The 19,345-nt window shown below is 37.9% G+C and overlaps 1 protein-coding gene across 2 annotated transcripts in view; it reads left to right on the top strand.

The window, feature by feature from the left end:
- Positions 1-19,345, top strand: part of LOC128690707 (EF-hand calcium-binding domain-containing protein 14) — a 267,606-nt gene that overhangs the window by 228,824 nt on the left and 19,437 nt on the right. For both annotated transcript variants that reach the window (XM_070088309.1, XM_070088310.1), the window contains exons 4-7: positions 2,364-2,585; positions 10,288-10,482; positions 12,174-12,353; positions 14,614-14,709. In XM_070088309.1, the coding sequence (XP_069944410.1) occupies positions 2,364-2,585; positions 10,288-10,482; positions 12,174-12,353; positions 14,614-14,709 (693 nt within the window). The remainder of the gene's footprint in view (positions 1-2,363; positions 2,586-10,287; positions 10,483-12,173; positions 12,354-14,613; positions 14,710-19,345) is intronic.

The raw sequence follows: 19,345 nt of genomic DNA, 5'->3' as shown, positions 1-19,345 counted from the left end.
GCCTCCCCCCTGGTTGTAGCCACCCAGGTCAGTACTCACCTCCTCCCTGGTTGTAGCCACCCAGGTCAGTACTCACCTCCCTGGTTGTAGCCATCCAGGTCAGTACAGCCTCTCCTCACTTAGCGACGTATTTGTTTACTGACGCCTTGAACTTACGACGGGCTCTCTGGCCAGTATGCATGTCTAAATAATGTATATTAGAGCTGATTTCCTCTATTCTGTTTATTACAATATAGTACAGTATGCTACTGCATAAACATCTAAAAATATACCAGAAATGTTATACAGTAAATGGTGCAAAGGTGACATTAAAACAATATCAAAGATAGTTGACACAAACCCACTACCATTATAGTATGCCCCTCGCTTAGTGATGAATTCGTTTACTGACGTGGTCTTAGGAATGGAACTCCATCGTTTTGTGAGGAGAGGCTGTGTTCACCTCCTCCCTGTTTGTAGCCACCCAGGTCAGTACTCACCACCTACCTGGCTGTAGCCACCCAGGTCATTAAATATGTACCATTGAGGAAACCCAAAAGAAGATCAGATATATAGAGAGAGAGCATAGGAGATGGTACAAAAGAAAATTAATTACAGAATTGCTTAAAAACATAAATATGTCACAGCAAAGTAAAGATAGTCTTAGCCGAGAGATCACTGATTTAGAACAAAAATTTAAGAGGTCATACCAAACAGAAGAAGCACAATGGGAATAAAAGGCCAATCAGAATATTTCAAGAAACCAAAATAATTTTATTCATATGCAAAATCCATGCTAAGATCTACCTGTAGAATCTGACTGTTAATGAGAGGAGACTCATAAGATAAGATTTCGTTTGGATTTTTAACCCCGGACGGTTTGTCACCCAGGATAACCCAAGAAAGTCAGTGCATCATTGAGGACTGTCTAACTTATTTCCATTGGGGTCCTCAGTCTTGTCCCCCAAGATGCAACTAACACCAGTCGACTAACACCCGTCGACTAACACCCAGGTACCTATTTGCTGCTAGGTGAACAGGACAACAGGTGTAAGGAAATGTGTCGAAATGTTTCTACCCCGTGGGAATCGAACCTGGGCCCTCCGTGTGTGAAGTGAAAGCTTTGCCAGCCAGGCAAATGAGCCAGGAAATGAGCAAAATTCTACAGTATGAGCCTGTGTTCGGCAGTCCACTAAATGACACCAGGGTAAAGAATGCAGAAACATTTTTAACTCTGGCAGAAGGCCACGCAGTTCAGCTAACTGACATTAGTACCAATTCCATAATTTCGAAAATGAAATTGAAGTCATGCCCACTCACTCAGCACCTGGACCAGATTCATGGAATGCATTATTTATAAAAAAGTGCAAAATAATTCTAGCAATAGCCCTCAGTATTCCCTGGAGAAAGAGCCTGGATATAGTGAAATACCAGAGACTTTATAGGGCATAAACATAGCTCCTTTGCATAAGGAAGGTAGTAAAGCACTAACTTAAAAATTACAAACCAGTAGCCCTAACTTCTTACATCATAAAAATCTTTGAAAGAGTGATGAGACAGCAGTTTACAAATTTCATGGAACAGCACAATCAGCATAAACCCAAACCAGCATGGTTTTAGATCAGGACGATTATGCCTGTCACAGTTGCTGAACCAATATGACAGAATTACAGAGGCATTGGAAGGCGACCAAAATGCAGATGTGTTATACACAGACTTTCAAAAGGCACTTGACAGAAGAGATCAGAAACACTGTTGGAACAAGTGTAGAAGTCTTCAAGAGGAAACTGGACAAGTATCTTCATCAGGTGCCCTCTAGCAGCAACAGCCTGGTTGACCAGGCTAGCACCAGAGTAGCCTGGCCCATGACCAGGCTCCGGGAGTAGAAAGACCCGAAACTTATCAATGGTCTAAGTTGGACCTAAATGTCATCACAAGTTTCAGTCTCTCAGATGAGGGTTATTTCTGTTCCAGTCACAGTATTGTGTCTTTTTAATTCCTTATGCACCATACGTGCAGTAAAATCATGTTAGGCAAAAGTGGTGTTGGGATATACCTGGGTATGATTGTTTTGTTAATTATCGTATTCGGTGTAGAATGTGATCCTAAACTTCCTTCCCCCCCTCCATCCCCTGCTTCTCACTCAGTTTTTATAGTATTATTCTCACCATAGTTACAAAAGTTGTATGATTACTTATAATTATGAATTTGTGTAATTAAGACGGTAGTTTTAACAGTTTGGAAACTGAATATAGGATTGGATGCTAATATGCTGTAATTTTGTGAAAAAGAAATTGATATAGGTTTGCATGGGAAGTATTGTAGTACAGTACTGAGAACAATAGAAAAGAAACATTTTGAAACTAGCTAAGTGGTGTTCACAGGTTGAGCAACTGGAGACTGATGTGAAGATAATCAAGGATTCCCTTAGCAGCGCGCCACAGCTTTCCTCTTTGCCCAAGGATGTGGCTGACCTGCAGGGCTCCGTGGCCACCTTTGGCTCCACGCTGCAGGATGTCCAGTCTTCCCTCAAGGTGGTCAAGCAGGACCATGAGAAAATTTCTTCTAATGTTAAGGAAGCCACCAATGCCATCGATAATTTTAAGGTTTGTGATTTTTCTAACTCCTGTACCTTAGACACAAATTACATTTCTTTAAATAGTGCATACTAATTAACATCCTGGAGTGTTACACATTAATTACCTTGTTATTTTGAAAACACCTGATATCAAGCCTATAAAGTTATGTAAAGTTATTGGCAGTTATAAATAAGAAATAATGATACTTACATATAACTGTGTACTGGGGTGCAAGGCCAGCCGGCAAGTCTTATTCATTACTTTTTTTTTTTTTTTAGTATTTTCCACTTGGTCTGCATTTGATGTGAAGTTTGTATTCTTGCAGAATTTATTTTCTTAAGGACCCCAAAAGCAATAGGTCACTTTGTCTGATATTTTTGGGTTATCCTAGGTAATTTACACTTTGTGTGATAATTGTACTTATGTGTAACTGTACCTAAATAAACTTAGCTTTACTTTACTATTACTTGAATTTTTTTTTTTTTTTAACAAGTCGGCCGTCTCCCACCGAGGCAGGGTGATCCAAAAAGAAAGAAAATCCCCAAAAAGAAAATACTTTCATCATCATTCAACACTTTCATCTCACTCACACATAATCACTGTTTTTGCAGAGGTGCTCAGAATACAACAGTTTAGAAGCATATACGTATAAAGATACACAACATATTTATTTATTTATTTATTTAGTTATTTTATGTCTTTGCAAACAGTACATTGAGATTTTGTATTTACAATAGTGGGTTGCAATGCAAAGAGAGCCTCTATTATGCCTAGGCATTATGGGCCAACTTAACATTATTGGCTTACAGTCTACTTAACACTAAGGATTATATCATAGTTGTACAGTAGGATAGTAATTATTTCAGTTGTACAGCACTGCCAATATCCCAAACCTCTCCTTTAAAGTGCAGGCATTGTACTTCCCATTTCCAGGACTCAAGTCCGGCTATATAAAAATAACCAGTTTCCTTGAATCCCTTCACCAAATATTACCCTGTTCACACTCCAACAGCTCTTCAGGTCCCAAATACCATTCGTCTCTATTCACTCCTATCTAACACACTCACGCACACTTGCTGGAAGCCCAAGCCCCTCGCCCACAAAACCTCCTTTACCTCCTCCCTCCAACCTTTTCAAGGATGACCCCTACCCCGCCTTCCTTTCCCTACAGATTTATACGCTCTCCATGTCATTCTACTTTGATCCATTCTCTCTAAATGACCAAACCACCTCAACAACCCCTCTTCAGCCCTCTGACAAATACTTTTATTAACTCCACACCTTCTCCTCATTTCCACACTCCGAATTTCTGCATAATATTTACACCACACATTGCCCTTAGACAGGACATCTCCATTGCCTCCAGCTGCCTCCTTGCTGCAGGATTTACAACCCAAGCTTCACACCCATATAAGAGTGTTGGTACTACTATACTTTCATACATTCCCTTCTTTTCCTCCATAGAACACTTTTTTTGTCTCCACATATACACCTACCATCCAACTTACGACCGAGTTCGGTTCCTAGAAACCGGTCGTAAGTCGAAATGGTCATAAGTCGAACTTTACTACTGAATATCGACAAAACATTTTTGTAATGACTTTATTTTATTGTTTTATTTTGGTATTTCATGTTTTACTTTACTTTTTATGTTGTTAGTACTGTATTTTATTCTGTAAGGTTTAGGATAAACACTGTGTACAACACAAATAGTTGTTTATTTCCCAGAAATTTGGCATAAAAAACATGGACGTAAGTCGAGCAAGTCATAAGTCGGATGGTAGGTGTACCTCAATCCTAGGTAGTAGGTTGGTAAACAGCAACCGCCCAGGGAGGTACTACCATCCTGCCAAATGAGTGTAAAACGAAAGCCTGTAATTGTTTTACATGATGGTAGGATTGCTGATGTCTTTTGTCTGTCTAATAAACATGGAAGATTTCAGGTATGTCTTGCTACTTCTACTTACATTTAGCTCACACTACACGTACATGTACAAATATATATATGCACACCCCTCTGGGTTTTCTTCTATTTTCTTTCTAGTTCTTGTTCTTTTTTATTTCCTGTTATCTCCATGGGGAAGTGGAACAGAATTCTTCCTCCGTAAGCCATGCATGTTGTAAGAGGCGACTAAAATGCCGGGAGCAAGGGGCTAGTAACCCCTTCTCCTGTATAAATTACACCTACCATCTGACTTACGACCGAGTTCGGTTCCGAGAAACCGGTCGTAAGTCGAAATGGACGTAAGTCGAACTTTACTACTGAATATCAACATCACATTTTTGTAATGACTTTATTTTATTGTTTTATTTTGGTATTTCATATTTCACTTTACTTTTTATGCTGTTAGGACTGTATTTTATACTGTAAGTTTTAGGATAAACACTGTGTACAACACAAATAGTTGTTTATTTCCCAGAAATTTGGCAAAAAAAACATGGTCGTAAGTCGAGTGGTCGTAAGTCGAGCAGGTCGTAAGTCGGATGGTAGGTGTACTAAATTTAAAAAGAGAAACTTTCGTTTTTCTTTTTGGGCCACCCTGCCTTGGTGGGATACAGCCGGTTTGTTGAAGGAAGAAGATATACCTCAATGCACCACTTGCCTTTTTTCCTTCATCAATTCTATGATTAACCTCATCATTCATAAATCCATCCGATGACACGTCAACTCCCAAATATCTGAAAACATTCACTTCTTCCATACTCTTCCTCCCCAATTTGATATCCAATTTTTCTTTATCTAAATCATTTGATACCCTCATCACCTTACTCTTTTCTATGTTCACTTTCAACTTTTTACCTTTACACACATTCCCAAACTCATCCACTAACCTTTGCAATTTTTCTTTAGAATCTCCCATAAGCACAGTACCATCAGCAAAAAGTAACTGTGTCAATTCCCATTTTGTATTTGATTCCTCATAATTTAATCCTGCCCCTCTCATGAACACCCTAACATTTACTTCTTTTGCAACCCCATCTATACATATATTAACCCTTAACCCTTTCAGGGTCCAAGGCCCAAATCTGGAGTCACGCACCAGTGTCCAAGAATTTTCAAAAAAAAAATTTGTTAATTTTTCTTATGAAATCGTAGAGAATCTTTTTGTGAAGGTAATAAAACAAAAAGTACGAAATTTGGTGGAAAATTGACGAAATTATGCTCTCGCGAATTTTGATGTGTCAGCGATATTTACGAATCGGCGATTTTGCCGACTTTGACTCCCATTTTAGGCCAATTACATTATTCCAATCAACCAAATTCTTAGCTATTTCACTAGTATTACTTCTATTCTATCGATTGAGCACAAGAAATCGCCAAGTCAACTGTTTCAACTACAAAATAAAGTGATCGGAAATTGTTAATTTGGCCAATTTAACACAAAGTTTAAAATATTTCAATTTCAAAATAGGGTCCAGAATGAACAATGTAGGCATTCCTGGCACTAAACTAACATTTCCTCTGTTCATTAGTTATGTTTTGAGGCTTTACAAATAAATTCCATTTTGATTTTTTATTCACATAATGAATTTTTATTCACACCAAAAAATAGAAGATTTACTGTTATGCAATACTGTAATAATTGTATAAATATCATCACCATATTTGTGAATGTATATTAGACCCACCAGCTGACGTGTATTAGACGTGTGAGGTCGTTTGTTTACTCTTGAATATCGGCAAAAATTTAACATTTCTGCTACTTTGAGCTCAGTTTCAAGCCATTTCCCGTGCTAAAACCAATCAAAATCATCACTATTTCTGTAATATGTCTTCCATTCTATCAAATGAGACCAAGAAATCGCAAATACAACTATAAAAATCATACGAAAAAACACTGCAAAGTTGCTGTTTTAATCGAAAAATCATGATTTCATTTTTTTTCTCTCATTATACACAGTGTGCTGCAGGATCTGTTTTATGTGGTGCACACATACCACATAGACGCATTCTCTCATATCTAGGCCCAAATGTACCACTCACAGTTTATCAGAGTGAGCTGAGCTCATGGCGTAGATCTACGGTTTGGACCCTGAACGTAAAGCTGTAGATCTACGGGACGGACCCTGAAAGGGTTAAATGGTCCAAACGTATATACATGTATATGTTTTTTCAACATCTGAAAGTGTGTAAAAAATGTAGATCTTCTTTTTTGTTTTACATTTGAAAACGTGTAAAAAAACTTTTATCTACATTTTTTTTTTGTTATATTTGAAAATATGTAAAAAAAAGTAGATCTACTTTTGGAGCACTACGAATTTGAACGTCGATCTGTTTGGACCGTTTAAGGGTTAAACAACCATAGTGACATTACACATCCCTCTCTAAGACTCTCAAACAAAATTCCTTTTGTTTCAGTTCCTAGGTATTTTTGCTACATTTATTTTCATGGGCCTTTGAGACATAATATTGGGAAGCAGTATCCTAAATTACTACAGAGTAGTTACAGTATCCACAAATTAAATTAAAATTAATTTTTGTAAAACCACGTTCTGTTGGCAGCCATTTCATGCTGCCAGTAATGGTGTATCACTTCACTTGTTTTATCTGTATTATTAGATATATAAATTTTAAAACCAGAATTTGTTAAAATAGGTGTCTATCATACAGGAAGCTTATTCATCTAGCCAATCCACCTCACTCGACTAACAGAGTTCATGCACTTTGTACATAAGAATATTAAGAGAGCTTATTTAAAATCTTAAAACTTCACTGATTCTGCAAGTAACTTGTTTACTCTGAAATAATTTATTTACACTTCTGGTGTGTCTAGTTTCTTTTGTTCAATGTTTGTGACTTGTCTTGGAGAGTAACCACCTGATTCATGGAGGACTATGAACACCACCTCCTTACTTGGTTAGTTTAATTTTAAACTTTCTACAGGTTTACTAATTTTTTTTTTTTTTTTTTTTTTTTAAACAAGTAGGCCGTCTCCCACCGAGGCAGGGTGACCCAAAAAAGAAAGAAAATCCCCAAAAAGAAAATACTTTCATCATCATTCAACACTTTCACCACACTCGCACATTATCACTGTTTTTGCAGAGGTGCTCAGAATACAACAGTCTAGAAGCATAAACATATAAAGATACACAACATATCCCTCCAAACTGCCAATATCCCAAACCCCTCCTTTAAAGTGCAGGCATTGTACTTCCCATTTCCAGGACTCAAGTCCGACTATATGAAAATAACCGGTTTCCCTGAATCCCTTCACTAAATATTACCCTGCTCACACTCCAACAGATCGTCAGGTCCCAAGTACCATTCGTCTCCATTCACTCCTATCTAACACGCTCACGCACGCTTGCTGGAAGTCCAAGCCCCTTACCCACAAAACCTCCTTTACCCCCTCTCTCCAACCCTTTCGAGGACGACCCCTACCCCGCCTTCCTTCCCCTATAGATTTATATGCTTTCCATGTCATTCTACTGTGATCCATTCTCTCTAAATGACCAAACCACCTCAACAACCCCTCTTCTGCCCTCTGACTAATACTTTTATTAACTCCACACCTTCTCCTAATTTCCACACTCCGAATTTTCTGCATAATATTTACACCACACATTGCCCTTAAACAGGACATCTCCGCTGCCTCCAACCGTCTCCTCGCTGCTGCATTTACCACCCAAGCTTCACACCCATATAAGAGTGTTGGTACTACTATACTTTCATACATTCCCTTCTTTGCCTCCATAGATAACGTTTTTTGACTCCACATATACCTCAACGCACCACTCACCTTTTTTCCCTCATCAATTCTATGATTAACCTCATCCTTCATAAATCCATCCGCCGACACGTCAACTCCCAAGTATCTGAAAACATTCACTTCTTCCATACTCCTCCTCCCCAATTTGATATCCAATTTTTCTTTATCTAAATCATTTGACACCCTCATCACCTTACTCTTTTCTATGTTCACTTTCAACTTTCTACCTTTACACACATTCCCAAACTCATCCACTAACCTTTGCAATTTTTCTTTAGAATCTCCCATAAGCACAGTATCATCAGCAAAAAGTAACTGTGTCAATTCCCATTTTGAATTTGATTCCCCATAATTTAATCCCACCCCTCTCCCAAACACCCTAGCATTTACTTCCTTTACAACCCCATCTATAAATATATTAAACAACCATGGTGACATTACACATCCCTGTCTAAGACCTACTTTTACCGGGAAGTAGTCTCCCTCTCTTCTACACACCCTAACCTGAGCCTCACTATCCTCATAAAAACTCTTTACAGCATTTAATAACTTACCACCTATTCCATATACTTGCAACATCTGCCACATTGCTCCTCTATCCACTCTATCATATGCCTTTTCTAAATCCATAAATGCAGTAAAAACTTCCCTATCTTTATCTAAATACTGTTCACATATATGCTTCAATGTAAACACCTGATCTACACATCCCCTACCCACTCTAAAACCTCCTTGCTCATCCGCAATCCTACATTCTGTCTTACCTCTAATTCTTTCAATTATAACCCTACCGTACACTTTTCCTGGTATACTCAGTAAGCTTATTCCTCTATAATTTTTACAGTCTCTTTTGTCCCCTTTCCCTTTATATAAAGGGACTATACATGCTCTCTGCCAATCCCTAGGTACCTTCCCCTCTTTCATACATTTATTAAACAAAAGTACCAACCACTCCAACACTATATCCCCCCCTGCTTTTAACATTTCTGTCATGATCCCATCAGTTCCAGCTGCTTTACCCCCTTTCATTTTACGTAATGCCTCACGTACCTCCCCCACACTTACATTCTGCTCTTCTTCACTCCTAAAAGATGGTATACCTCCCTGACCAGTGCATGAAATTACTGCCTCTGTTTCTTCCTTAACATTTAAAAGTTCCTCAAAAATATTCTCGCCATCTTCCCAATACCTCCATCTCCCCATCTACTAACTCCCCTACTCTGTTTTTAACTGACAAATCCATATTTTCCCTAGGCTTTCTTAAGGTTTACTAATATGTATTTTATTTCCAGTGACTTCTTATGGTTTGTATATTACTGCTGTATGTCATGTTCCAGAAGTAAATCCTGATGGTGATTAATTTGTCACAGAAATGTTAATTATAGACTTCATTAAACCTTTCTCTGTTGGGACCTCAGAAATTAGAAGTGCTAACAGTGTTGCGAGTTGTAAAGTATACAGAGGTCAGTAATTTGGCTAATTTTACACGAAACTGAACAAATTCCAATTAAAAAAAACTGTCCAAAATGAACCCTGTATACATTTAAGCCACTAAAGCAACCTATCCTCTGTTCATTAATCATATTCCCAGGCCTCTCCCATATTACACTTGCTCTCCATTTTGAATCAGTAATAACACAAAACAGTCAAAGTTTTACCTATTTATTTGATTAGTAAATATAAGCATGAATGATTGGTCATGGTTTAGTTCCTCCCAATAACTGAAGGAGAGTAGTAAAATCCCATAAACAGACCTGGGGGGAGGGGGCCTTCTCTTCCTTAGGATAATCGTCAAAATTTTTTGACTTTGACTAACTGTATAACAATTATTTATGCAAGGGTTGATTAGCAACCAACTTTTGTATAAATGGAGAATTGTTTATGGCAGGAGTTGGCCGTTAAGCTAAAAATAAAAAAGGTTGGGGAAACCTATGTATGTAGGTTTGCTATTTAATTATTTTGTTAAAAATAAATGGCAGTTCAAAGAGAAATAATATAGTAATAAAACATCTCTTCAGGAAGAAATATCGCTGTTGAAAAACCAGACTTTCATGGAGGTTGGGCGGGAAGGTGGTGGTAATGGAGCATACCTTGGAGAGACTGTTGTTGCTCTCAGGAACAAGATGGAATCATTCAGCACTGCCATTACTGCTTTCAATATCTCCCTCCAGTCAAATATCAAGGAGTCCTCAGCGAATAAACTTAAACTAAAGGTAATGATAGCATTTTATGGAGGAACAAACAGCCTTTATAGATAGTCTGAAATATATTTTGTAATATTGTACATGCAGTACAGTCATCTCTACAAACTTGCAGGCTTTCTTATTTGTGGATTTGAGTTATCCTATATTTAAACTGATGGGAGGCTGCAACAAGATATTATTCAGTGTTTTTCTGGATCAATTGCTTTCCATGCCTAAATCTCCTTTTTTTATTTTTCAGGTCATTTCTTTTTGTGAATGTCAATATTAAACTCATTACTGCTATATTTTAAGTTTTGCTAGACATATAGGAAAATATCTCCTCACAATTTGTAGCAATGACTGTACCATATGTATGTACATCTTCTTTCAACAAATAAATAACAAAAAGGCACAATACCGTGACTGGAACGATACACAAATAACCCGCACATAAAAGAGAGAAGCTTACGACGACGTTTCGGTCCGACTTGGACCATTGACAAAGTCAAGTCATTGACTTTGTCAATGGTCCAAGTCGGACCGAAACGTCGTCGTAAGCTTCTCTCTTTTATGTGCGGGTTATTTGTGTTTCTTTCAACAAACCGGCTGTATCTCACTGAGGCAGGGCGACCTAAAAAAGAAAAAAACACTTTCATCATCACTCACTCCATCATTGTCTTGCCAGAGGTGTGTTGATACAGGTCGGCCATCACTAATCCGGCATCCTCGGGACCTTTGGTGTGCCGGATTAGTGAGTTTGCCTGATTACAGAGTGGTTAGGTTAGAATACGCTTAGTTAACCTATCAATAGAGACTTTCTGCTACATCTTCATTTTCATCTCTGCTTTTTCCTCCACTGGCTTGTTGCTGTGGATTTACAACCATCTGCACAATTTCTGAGTCAGTATAATGATTTGAGTCAGTATAAGGATGAAATTTGAAATTATGCTAGCCAAAAATTAGTGCTGGATTAATGATGGAACCGGATAACTGATTACCTGATTAGCAATGGCTGATCTGTACTACAGTTCATGTATAGTATATGTATGCATGTATGTGTGTGTGTATGTATGTGTTTTCCTACCAAGGCAGGGTGATCCAAAGAAAAAACATAGTTAATCTTCTTTTTACATTTATTAATTTATACGGAAGTGTTTACTAGCCCCTTGTTCCTGGCATTTTAGTTGCCTCTTATGACACGCATGGCTTACGGACTGAGGAGGGATGTTGAAGTGGTTTAGACATTTAGAGAAGATGGAGCAAAATAGGATGACTTGGATGTATACATCTGTATTGGAGGGAAGGTGTGGTGGAGGTTGGCCTAGGAAAGGTTGTAGGGGGTAAAAGAGGTTTTGTATGCAGGGGCTTGGGCATACAGCAGACATGTGTGATTATGTTAGATAGGCGTGGAGACAAATGGCTTGTGGGACTTGACAAGCTGTTGAAGTCTGAGCAAGGTAATATTTTGTGAAGGGGTTCAGGGAAACTGGGTAACCGGACTTGAGTCCTGGAAGTGTTAAGTACAGTGCTTGTGCTGAAAGGAGGGGTTTGGGATATTTGCTGTTTTGAGTGACATCTAAACTGTTGTATCTGTGCACCTCTGGCAAGGCAGTGATAGTGTGAACGATGGTGAAAGTGTTTCCGTTTCAGGTCAGTGGGAGACAGCCAGCTTGTTAAAAGCAAATATTTATATGGAATGTTTATTCTATATTTTATTTCAGAGCATAGAGCAGTCACATATAGACATGAATAATGTGACCCAATGCTTGTCAACCCTGGAAATTCTGCATAATAGCATAGACCCCACACTGCCATCACAGATTGCTAACCTAAACACATCTGTTGCTCAACTCAGGGATACCATGAACCAACAAGCTTATACACTCCAGAACCTGACTCAAGTATGTCAATAATATCCTGTCTTTTCTCTTTCATTTGAGTAAGGTCTTATTGTAGCCATAACGTGGAAGCAGCTAGCCTCTAATGAAACAATGGCAAGTTTTTATGTGGTTGAATAAATGTCAGTAACCTGACCATACGATTACTGCTTAGAATAACATGTAATATCAGGACAAAGGAAGTTGGGAAACATTCTTCTTTTGCCACTTGTCTAAAGTTTGGATAAATGTAAATTCTTTGAATAACAAACAAGCCACTTGATAACATGGGAGGATACAGTATGTAGTAAGTGTACTATAAGTCCTCATGAAGGACAAGTTCACCTGCTCACATCTGCCATTAATATTATTAACACCTTGCTTCACCCTATAGTCTCCCATTCTCTTCCTTTACGTAAAAGAGGCACTGCCTTTAGAGAGGTCAGCTAGACTGGACTGGAGAACTTGTGCTGTGAACAAACTGCAGTTAAAATCAGGTTATCTCTTGTATAATTATACAAGAGCTGATTTTAACTGCAGTTTGATCACAGCACAAGTTCTCCAGTCTAGAAATTACTGTTCATTTAAACTGTTTCTTAACTTTCCCTTATGTGTTCTTTCTTTCAAAGTAATTTCATCAATTTTGTTTTGTATGTCCTGTATTCTTGTTTGAATTGCTTGAGTAATATTTAAACTAGAGAATTGTGCATTTCTTTCATGTTTCTAACAACACACTAATGCATTTTTAAGAAAACAATGGTACCCCGAGTTTCATACAGCTCCCAACTCAAACAGTTTTGTAAGTTTATTATTGTAAGTGCTTTTGTAAGTGTATTTTTGGGGGTCTAAAACAGACTAATCTAATTTACATTATTCCTTATGGGAACAAATTCATTTGGTAACGGCACTCGAACAGCCTTCTGGAACGAATTATGGCCGAAACTCAGGGTACCACTGTATATATATATACATATAGTATATATATACTGAATTTCATGACTACATATCCAAACAGAGAAACATTCAAAATTATATTGACCTATTTTATATAAACAATGGCAAAGATTTTAATTTAAATGTTCGTTACCATAATTTTGTTGCATTTTATATGTATGTGCTGTAACAGATCTTGTACAATATACGTACATGAAAGTATCCATGATCTCAAAAATTCAATGATGTTTGCCATAAATACTCCAGTTTTCATAAATGCTCAGAGACGTGATAATTTTCTTCAGCACCAAATATATTTTTTGGGGGGAAAGGAAATTGGGAGCAATCTAAAAATTAATGAAAAATTAAAATAAAATCCTGATCACATGTGTACACAGTACAACAAGTTTTGCTTCTTACTTGCAGTGTGTGTGTGAGTACTATAAAATGGTAAATAATACAGTAATTACAGTGGTGTTGGAATAGGAAGTATGCTTAGGGTATATGTATTTGGGTCAAGTGCTCATTGAATGGTTGGAGTGTACTTCTTAAGTGATTCATCTAGTAGTTAAGGTGTACTCTTAGCAGATACATGCAGTATACTCTCAGTGGATTTATCTAATGACTTGGGTGTACTATCAGTGTATTGCAGTATACATGTACTGTCAATTGATAAATTTAGTGGTTTGGATTTATACTGTCACTGGATCAATCCAGTGACTGGGGGAGTACTGTATGATATGCCTAGAAAGTGACCTACAAATACTCAAGACAGTTTTTCATTAATAGGCATATCAGTGTTGAAATGAATAGTATTGTTCATAGAGAAAAAATAAGACAGGCATATATTAAGGTTAAATAGTATTGTATTATATTTTTTTGCATTATTATTGAAACTAAGGATTATCTTGAGCACACACAATAAGACATTACCAGCATTATGCCTGTGCACTCGCTCTCTCTTTAATGAATGAATGAATGGGATTCTGCTGTTTTAGCTTAACCCTCAAGGGACAATGGAGCAATGAAAAATATCTTGTACACACGCAGTTTAAATACATTTGAAACTTGCAAAGCTTATGAATTGTTTATTTTTGGAATTTTCCATTTAAGGGGGCTCCAGTCGTGTGCGGTACATGCGGGCTGACAGGTAAAAAAATATATACATATATAAAAAATTTAAAAATAAGTTAAGCTTACAGAAAAATACTTCAACAGTCTGGTAACATTTTGGTGTAAGTCTCATCTTCATATGATGTTTCTACAACAAATTATAATCTTTTTTACTTGCCATGCTGTTTTACTAATTATTGAGTGATATAAATTTAACTAAAATATACAATGGTTTCAGAATGTAGATGTGGTGAAAGGAGTAGAGAGAAAGTTGGAAGGAAGTCAAGTTCAGTTAGCAAGTGGTGTCAGTGAACTCAAACAGCAGTTACAAAAGGTTAGTGTCACATTATTTCTCCAGTAATGAAATTAAATGATTTATTCTAACACTTCCAAGGTCCTGTGATCCTGTCAGTTTCTACAGTTAGAAGACTGCACAGTTACAGTACTATGGGGTGAGCATATACATTGGGAACTTTGCATTAATCAGGAGCATACAAGTTTAGTTATAAGAACCTTCCACTCTGTGCACAGTCAGAATCTACTGTCACTGTTAGTCACAAAACTCCAAACAAAAATGTTGGCAACACAAAATTTAGCAATCATAATGGTAAACAACTAATCATGCCTGTTTGTTCTTGTCAGACAGAAAGCTTGGAGGGCTTGAAAAATTGAAGAGTTAAGCAATGAGCATCATCCTAGGTTGCCCATGTGTAAATAAAATACTAAACATGTGGAAGAACTTGATGTCTCAAGCCTCTCAGTTAATCACCAAAAGAAATGTTCTCATTTGGTGTCAATATGCTTGAGCAAATCCATTCAAACCCTTGCACAGAAGCTCTCCAACCCTATTTTACCATTGTTGATCACTCCTCCAAATGGATCATGAAAACTGAACTTGACCTCTAAATGAATCAAATACATGATCTGTGTCAATGTAACAGCAATACCTCTGTGCACCATAGAAAATTACCTCTCTCCAAATCATTATTCTTTATTTACCTTAGAGAACCCTATTATATGACAGTCAAAGTTTAATCTTGAAACCATCTTTCATGTCTTAAGTCATTTTGATGCCTGTCTCACAGGACACATGCCCACCAATTATGCTGATGGTTCTGTTCACCAACCTCCTGATGCAGCTGCTGGTACCATTGTTAAGCAGAATGATGACTCCTATATAGAAATTTTAGCATGCATCAATAGTTGGGCTTCCACCCTTCAAATTGAACTGTTTGTAATACAGTAGACCATTATATTAAATAGATTTACTTGTCATGTTTTGGTTATTGCACTATTGAAAAATTGCACAGTTTTATACAACGCTTCGTAAAATTAACTTAACACGGTTCAGTTTACGGGAGGGGAAAAAATTTAGAGCACTGCCTGCGGGATACTTCCCCAACTCAGAACTCTGCCTGGCTGTGGATTAGACCATTGAGTCAACGGGGGAGACCTACCACCATCCCCTGCCACCCCCGCCACTCTTGTCCCAGCCTTTGGTTCATACGTGTGTTTAACCATTCTCTGCTAGGGGCTAGCTATGTTTATTTTTATTTTGTGGATTGAATTTAGATCTTTTATTTGCCATATCTTGTATCTGCCAAGCAATCATGGCACCCAGTAGGCATACCAGTGTTACTGAAAGTGGCAAGAAAAGGTATAAGTGTTTAAGTCTTAAGAGTTAATGAAGAAAATAGAGATATTTGATAAGAGATAGCCTGAGGCATTAATGAAGCGTCAGTTTGTACAATTAATAAGAATGCGGTAAATATATATGAGTTTGTGTGGTGAATAACTAACTGACTTGACTGACTGACTTAACTGACTTAATTACTGACTTGACTGACTGTCTTGACTGATTTACTGACTGACTTGACTGAATTGACTGATTTGCTTACTGACTTGACTAACTTAAAGTTAGACATTTTCACTGAGGAGGACCCTGACAAATCTAGAAGCAGTGCTCTGCAACGGTGTCTAGAGCAGCTAATACCGTATTGTCAGCGATATAATGTACTGGAAACATAAACTGTACTGCAGGGTAAAATAGCCTAGAAATCCATATGAACTATGCATGCCTGGCCACAGACTGGGCTGTGGGGGCATTGACCCCCAAAATCCTCTTAAGGTATGCTCTTCAGGTATGCAGAGATGAGGATCATAGTGTTCCATCTTCTGTATTTAATTTATCACATGTTTACGATGAATCACGTAAGTGACCAGTACTTAGGTGAAAGTAAGGTATTTTGTCACATTTATGGATTTAGAAAAAGGCATACAATTGAGTGGATAGGGAAGCAGCATGTCAAATGTTGCAGAAGTATGGAATAGGTAGTATATCACACTTCACAGACACGCACATGCATAAATATATACATACATCTAGGTTTTTCTCCTTTTTCTAAATAGCTCTTGTCCTTCTTTATTTCTTCTATTGTCCATGGGGAAATGGAAAAGAATCTTTCCTCCGTAAGCCATGCATGTCGTATGAGGCGACTAAAATGCCGGGAGCAATGGGCTAGTAACCCCTTCTCCTGTAGACATTTACTAAAAAAGAGAAGAAGAAAAACTTTATAAAACTGGGATGCTTGAATGTGCATGGATGTAGTGCGGATGACAAGAAACAGATGATTGCTGATGTTATGAATGAAAAGAAGTTGGATGTCCTGGCCCTAAGCGAAACAAAGCTGAAGGGGGTAGGGGAGTTTCGGTGGGGGGAAATAAATGGGATTAAATCTGGAGTATCTGAGAGAGTTAGAGCAAAGGAAGGGGTAGCAGTAATATTGAAGGATCAGTTATGGAAGGAGAAAAGAGAATATGAATGTGTAAATTCAAGAATTATGTGGATTAAAGTAAAGGTTGGATGCGAAAAGTGGGTCATAATAAGCGTGTATGCACCTGGAGAAGAGAGAAATGTAGAGGAGAGAGAGAGATTTTGGGAGATGTTAAGTGAATGTATAGGAGCCTTTGAACCAAGTGAGAGAGTAATTGTGGTAGGGGACCTGAATGCTAAAGTAGGAGAAACTTTTAGAGAGGGTGTGGTAGGTAAGTTTGGGGTGCCAGGTGTAAATGATAATGGGAGCCCTTTGATTGAACTTTGTATAGAAAGGGGTTTAGTTATAGGTAATACATATTTTAAGAAAAAGAGGATAAATAAGTATACAAGATATGATGTAGGGCGAAATGACAGTAGTTTGTTGTATTATGTATTGGTAGATAAAAGACTGTTGAGTAGACTTCAGGATGTACATGTTTATAGAGGGGCGACAGATGTATCAGATCACTTTCTAGTTGTAGCTACACTGAGAGTAAAAGGTAGATGGGATACAAGGAGAATAGAAGCATCAGGGAAGAGAGAGGGGAAGGTTTATAAACTAAAAGAGGAGGCAGTTAGGGTAAGATATAAACAGCTATTGGAGGATAGATGGGCTAATGAGAGCATAGGTAATGGGGTCGAAGAGGTATGGGGTAGGTTTAAAAATGTAGTGTTAGAGTGTTCAGTAGAAGTTTGTGGTTACAGGAAAGTGGGTGCGGGAGGGAAGAGGAGCAATTGGTGGAATGATGATGTAAAGAGAGTAGTAAGGGAGAAAAAGTTAGCATATGAGAAGTTTTTACAAAGTAGAAGTGATGCAAGGAGGGAAGAGTATATGGAGAAAAAGAGAGGGGTTAAGAGAGTGGTGAAGCAATGTAAAAAGAGAGCAAATGAGAGAGTGGGTGAGATGTTATCAACAAATTTTGTTGAAAATAAGAAAAAGTTTTAGAGTGAGATTAACAAGTTAAGGAAGCCTTGAGAACAAATGGATTTGTCAGTTAAAAATAGGAGAGGAGAGTTATTAAATGGAGAGTTAGAGGTATTGGGAAGATGGAGGGAATATTTTGAGGAATTGTTAAATGTTGATGAAGATAGGGAAGCTGTGATTTCGTGTATAGGGCAAGGAGGAATAACATCTTGTAGGAGTGAGGAAGAGCCAGTTGTGAGTGTGGGGGAAGTTCGTGAGGCAGTAAGTAAAATGAAAGGGGGTAAGGCAGCCGGGATTGATGGGATAAAGATAGAAATGTTAAAAGCAGGTGGGGATATAGTTTTGGAGTGGTTGGTGCAATTATTTAATAAATGTATGGAAGAGGGTAAGGTACCTAGGGATTGGCAGAGAGCATGCATAGTTCCTTTGTATAAAGGTAAAGGGGACAAAAGAGAGTGCAAAAATTATAGGGGGATAAGTCTGTTGAGTATACCTGGTAAAGTGTATGGTAGAGTTATTATTGAAAGAATTAAGAGTAAGATGGAGAATAGGATAGCAGATGAACAAGGAGGCTTTAGGAAAGGTAGAGGATGTGTGGACCAGGTGTTTACAGTGAAACATATAAGTGAACAGTATTTAGATAAGGCTAAAGAGGTCTTTGTGGCATTTATGGATTTGGAAAAGGCGTATGACAGGGTGGATAGGGGGGCAATGTGGCAGATGTTGCAGGTGTATGGTGTAGAAGGTAGGTTACTGAAAGCAGTGAAGAGTTTTTACGAGGATAGTGAGGCTCAAGTTAGAGTATGTAGGAAAGAGGGAAATTATTTCCCAGTAAAAGTAGGCCTTAGACAAGGATGTGTGATGTCACCGTGGTTGTTTAATATATTTATAGATGGGGTTGTAAGAGAAGTAAATGCGAGGGTCTTGGCAAGAGGCGTGGAGTTAAAAGATAAAGAATCACACATAAAGTGGGAGTTGTCACAGTTGCTCTTTGCTGATGACACTGTGCTCTTGGGAGATTCTGAAGAGAAGTTGCAGAGGATGGTGGATGAATTTGGTAGGGTATGCAAAAGAAGAAAGTTAAAAGTGAATACAGGAAAGAGTAAGGTAATGAGGATAACAAAAACATTAGGTGATGAAAGATTGGATATCAGATTGGAGGGAGAGAGTATGGAGGAGATGAATGTATTCAGATATTTGGGAGTGGACGTGTCAGCGGATAGGTCTATG

Source organism: Cherax quadricarinatus, chromosome 24 (assembly GCF_038502225.1).
Source record: "Cherax quadricarinatus isolate ZL_2023a chromosome 24, ASM3850222v1, whole genome shotgun sequence".
Taxonomy (NCBI): Eukaryota; Metazoa; Arthropoda; class Malacostraca; order Decapoda; family Parastacidae; genus Cherax; species Cherax quadricarinatus.
This window is presented reverse-complemented; position numbering and strand designations above follow the sequence as displayed.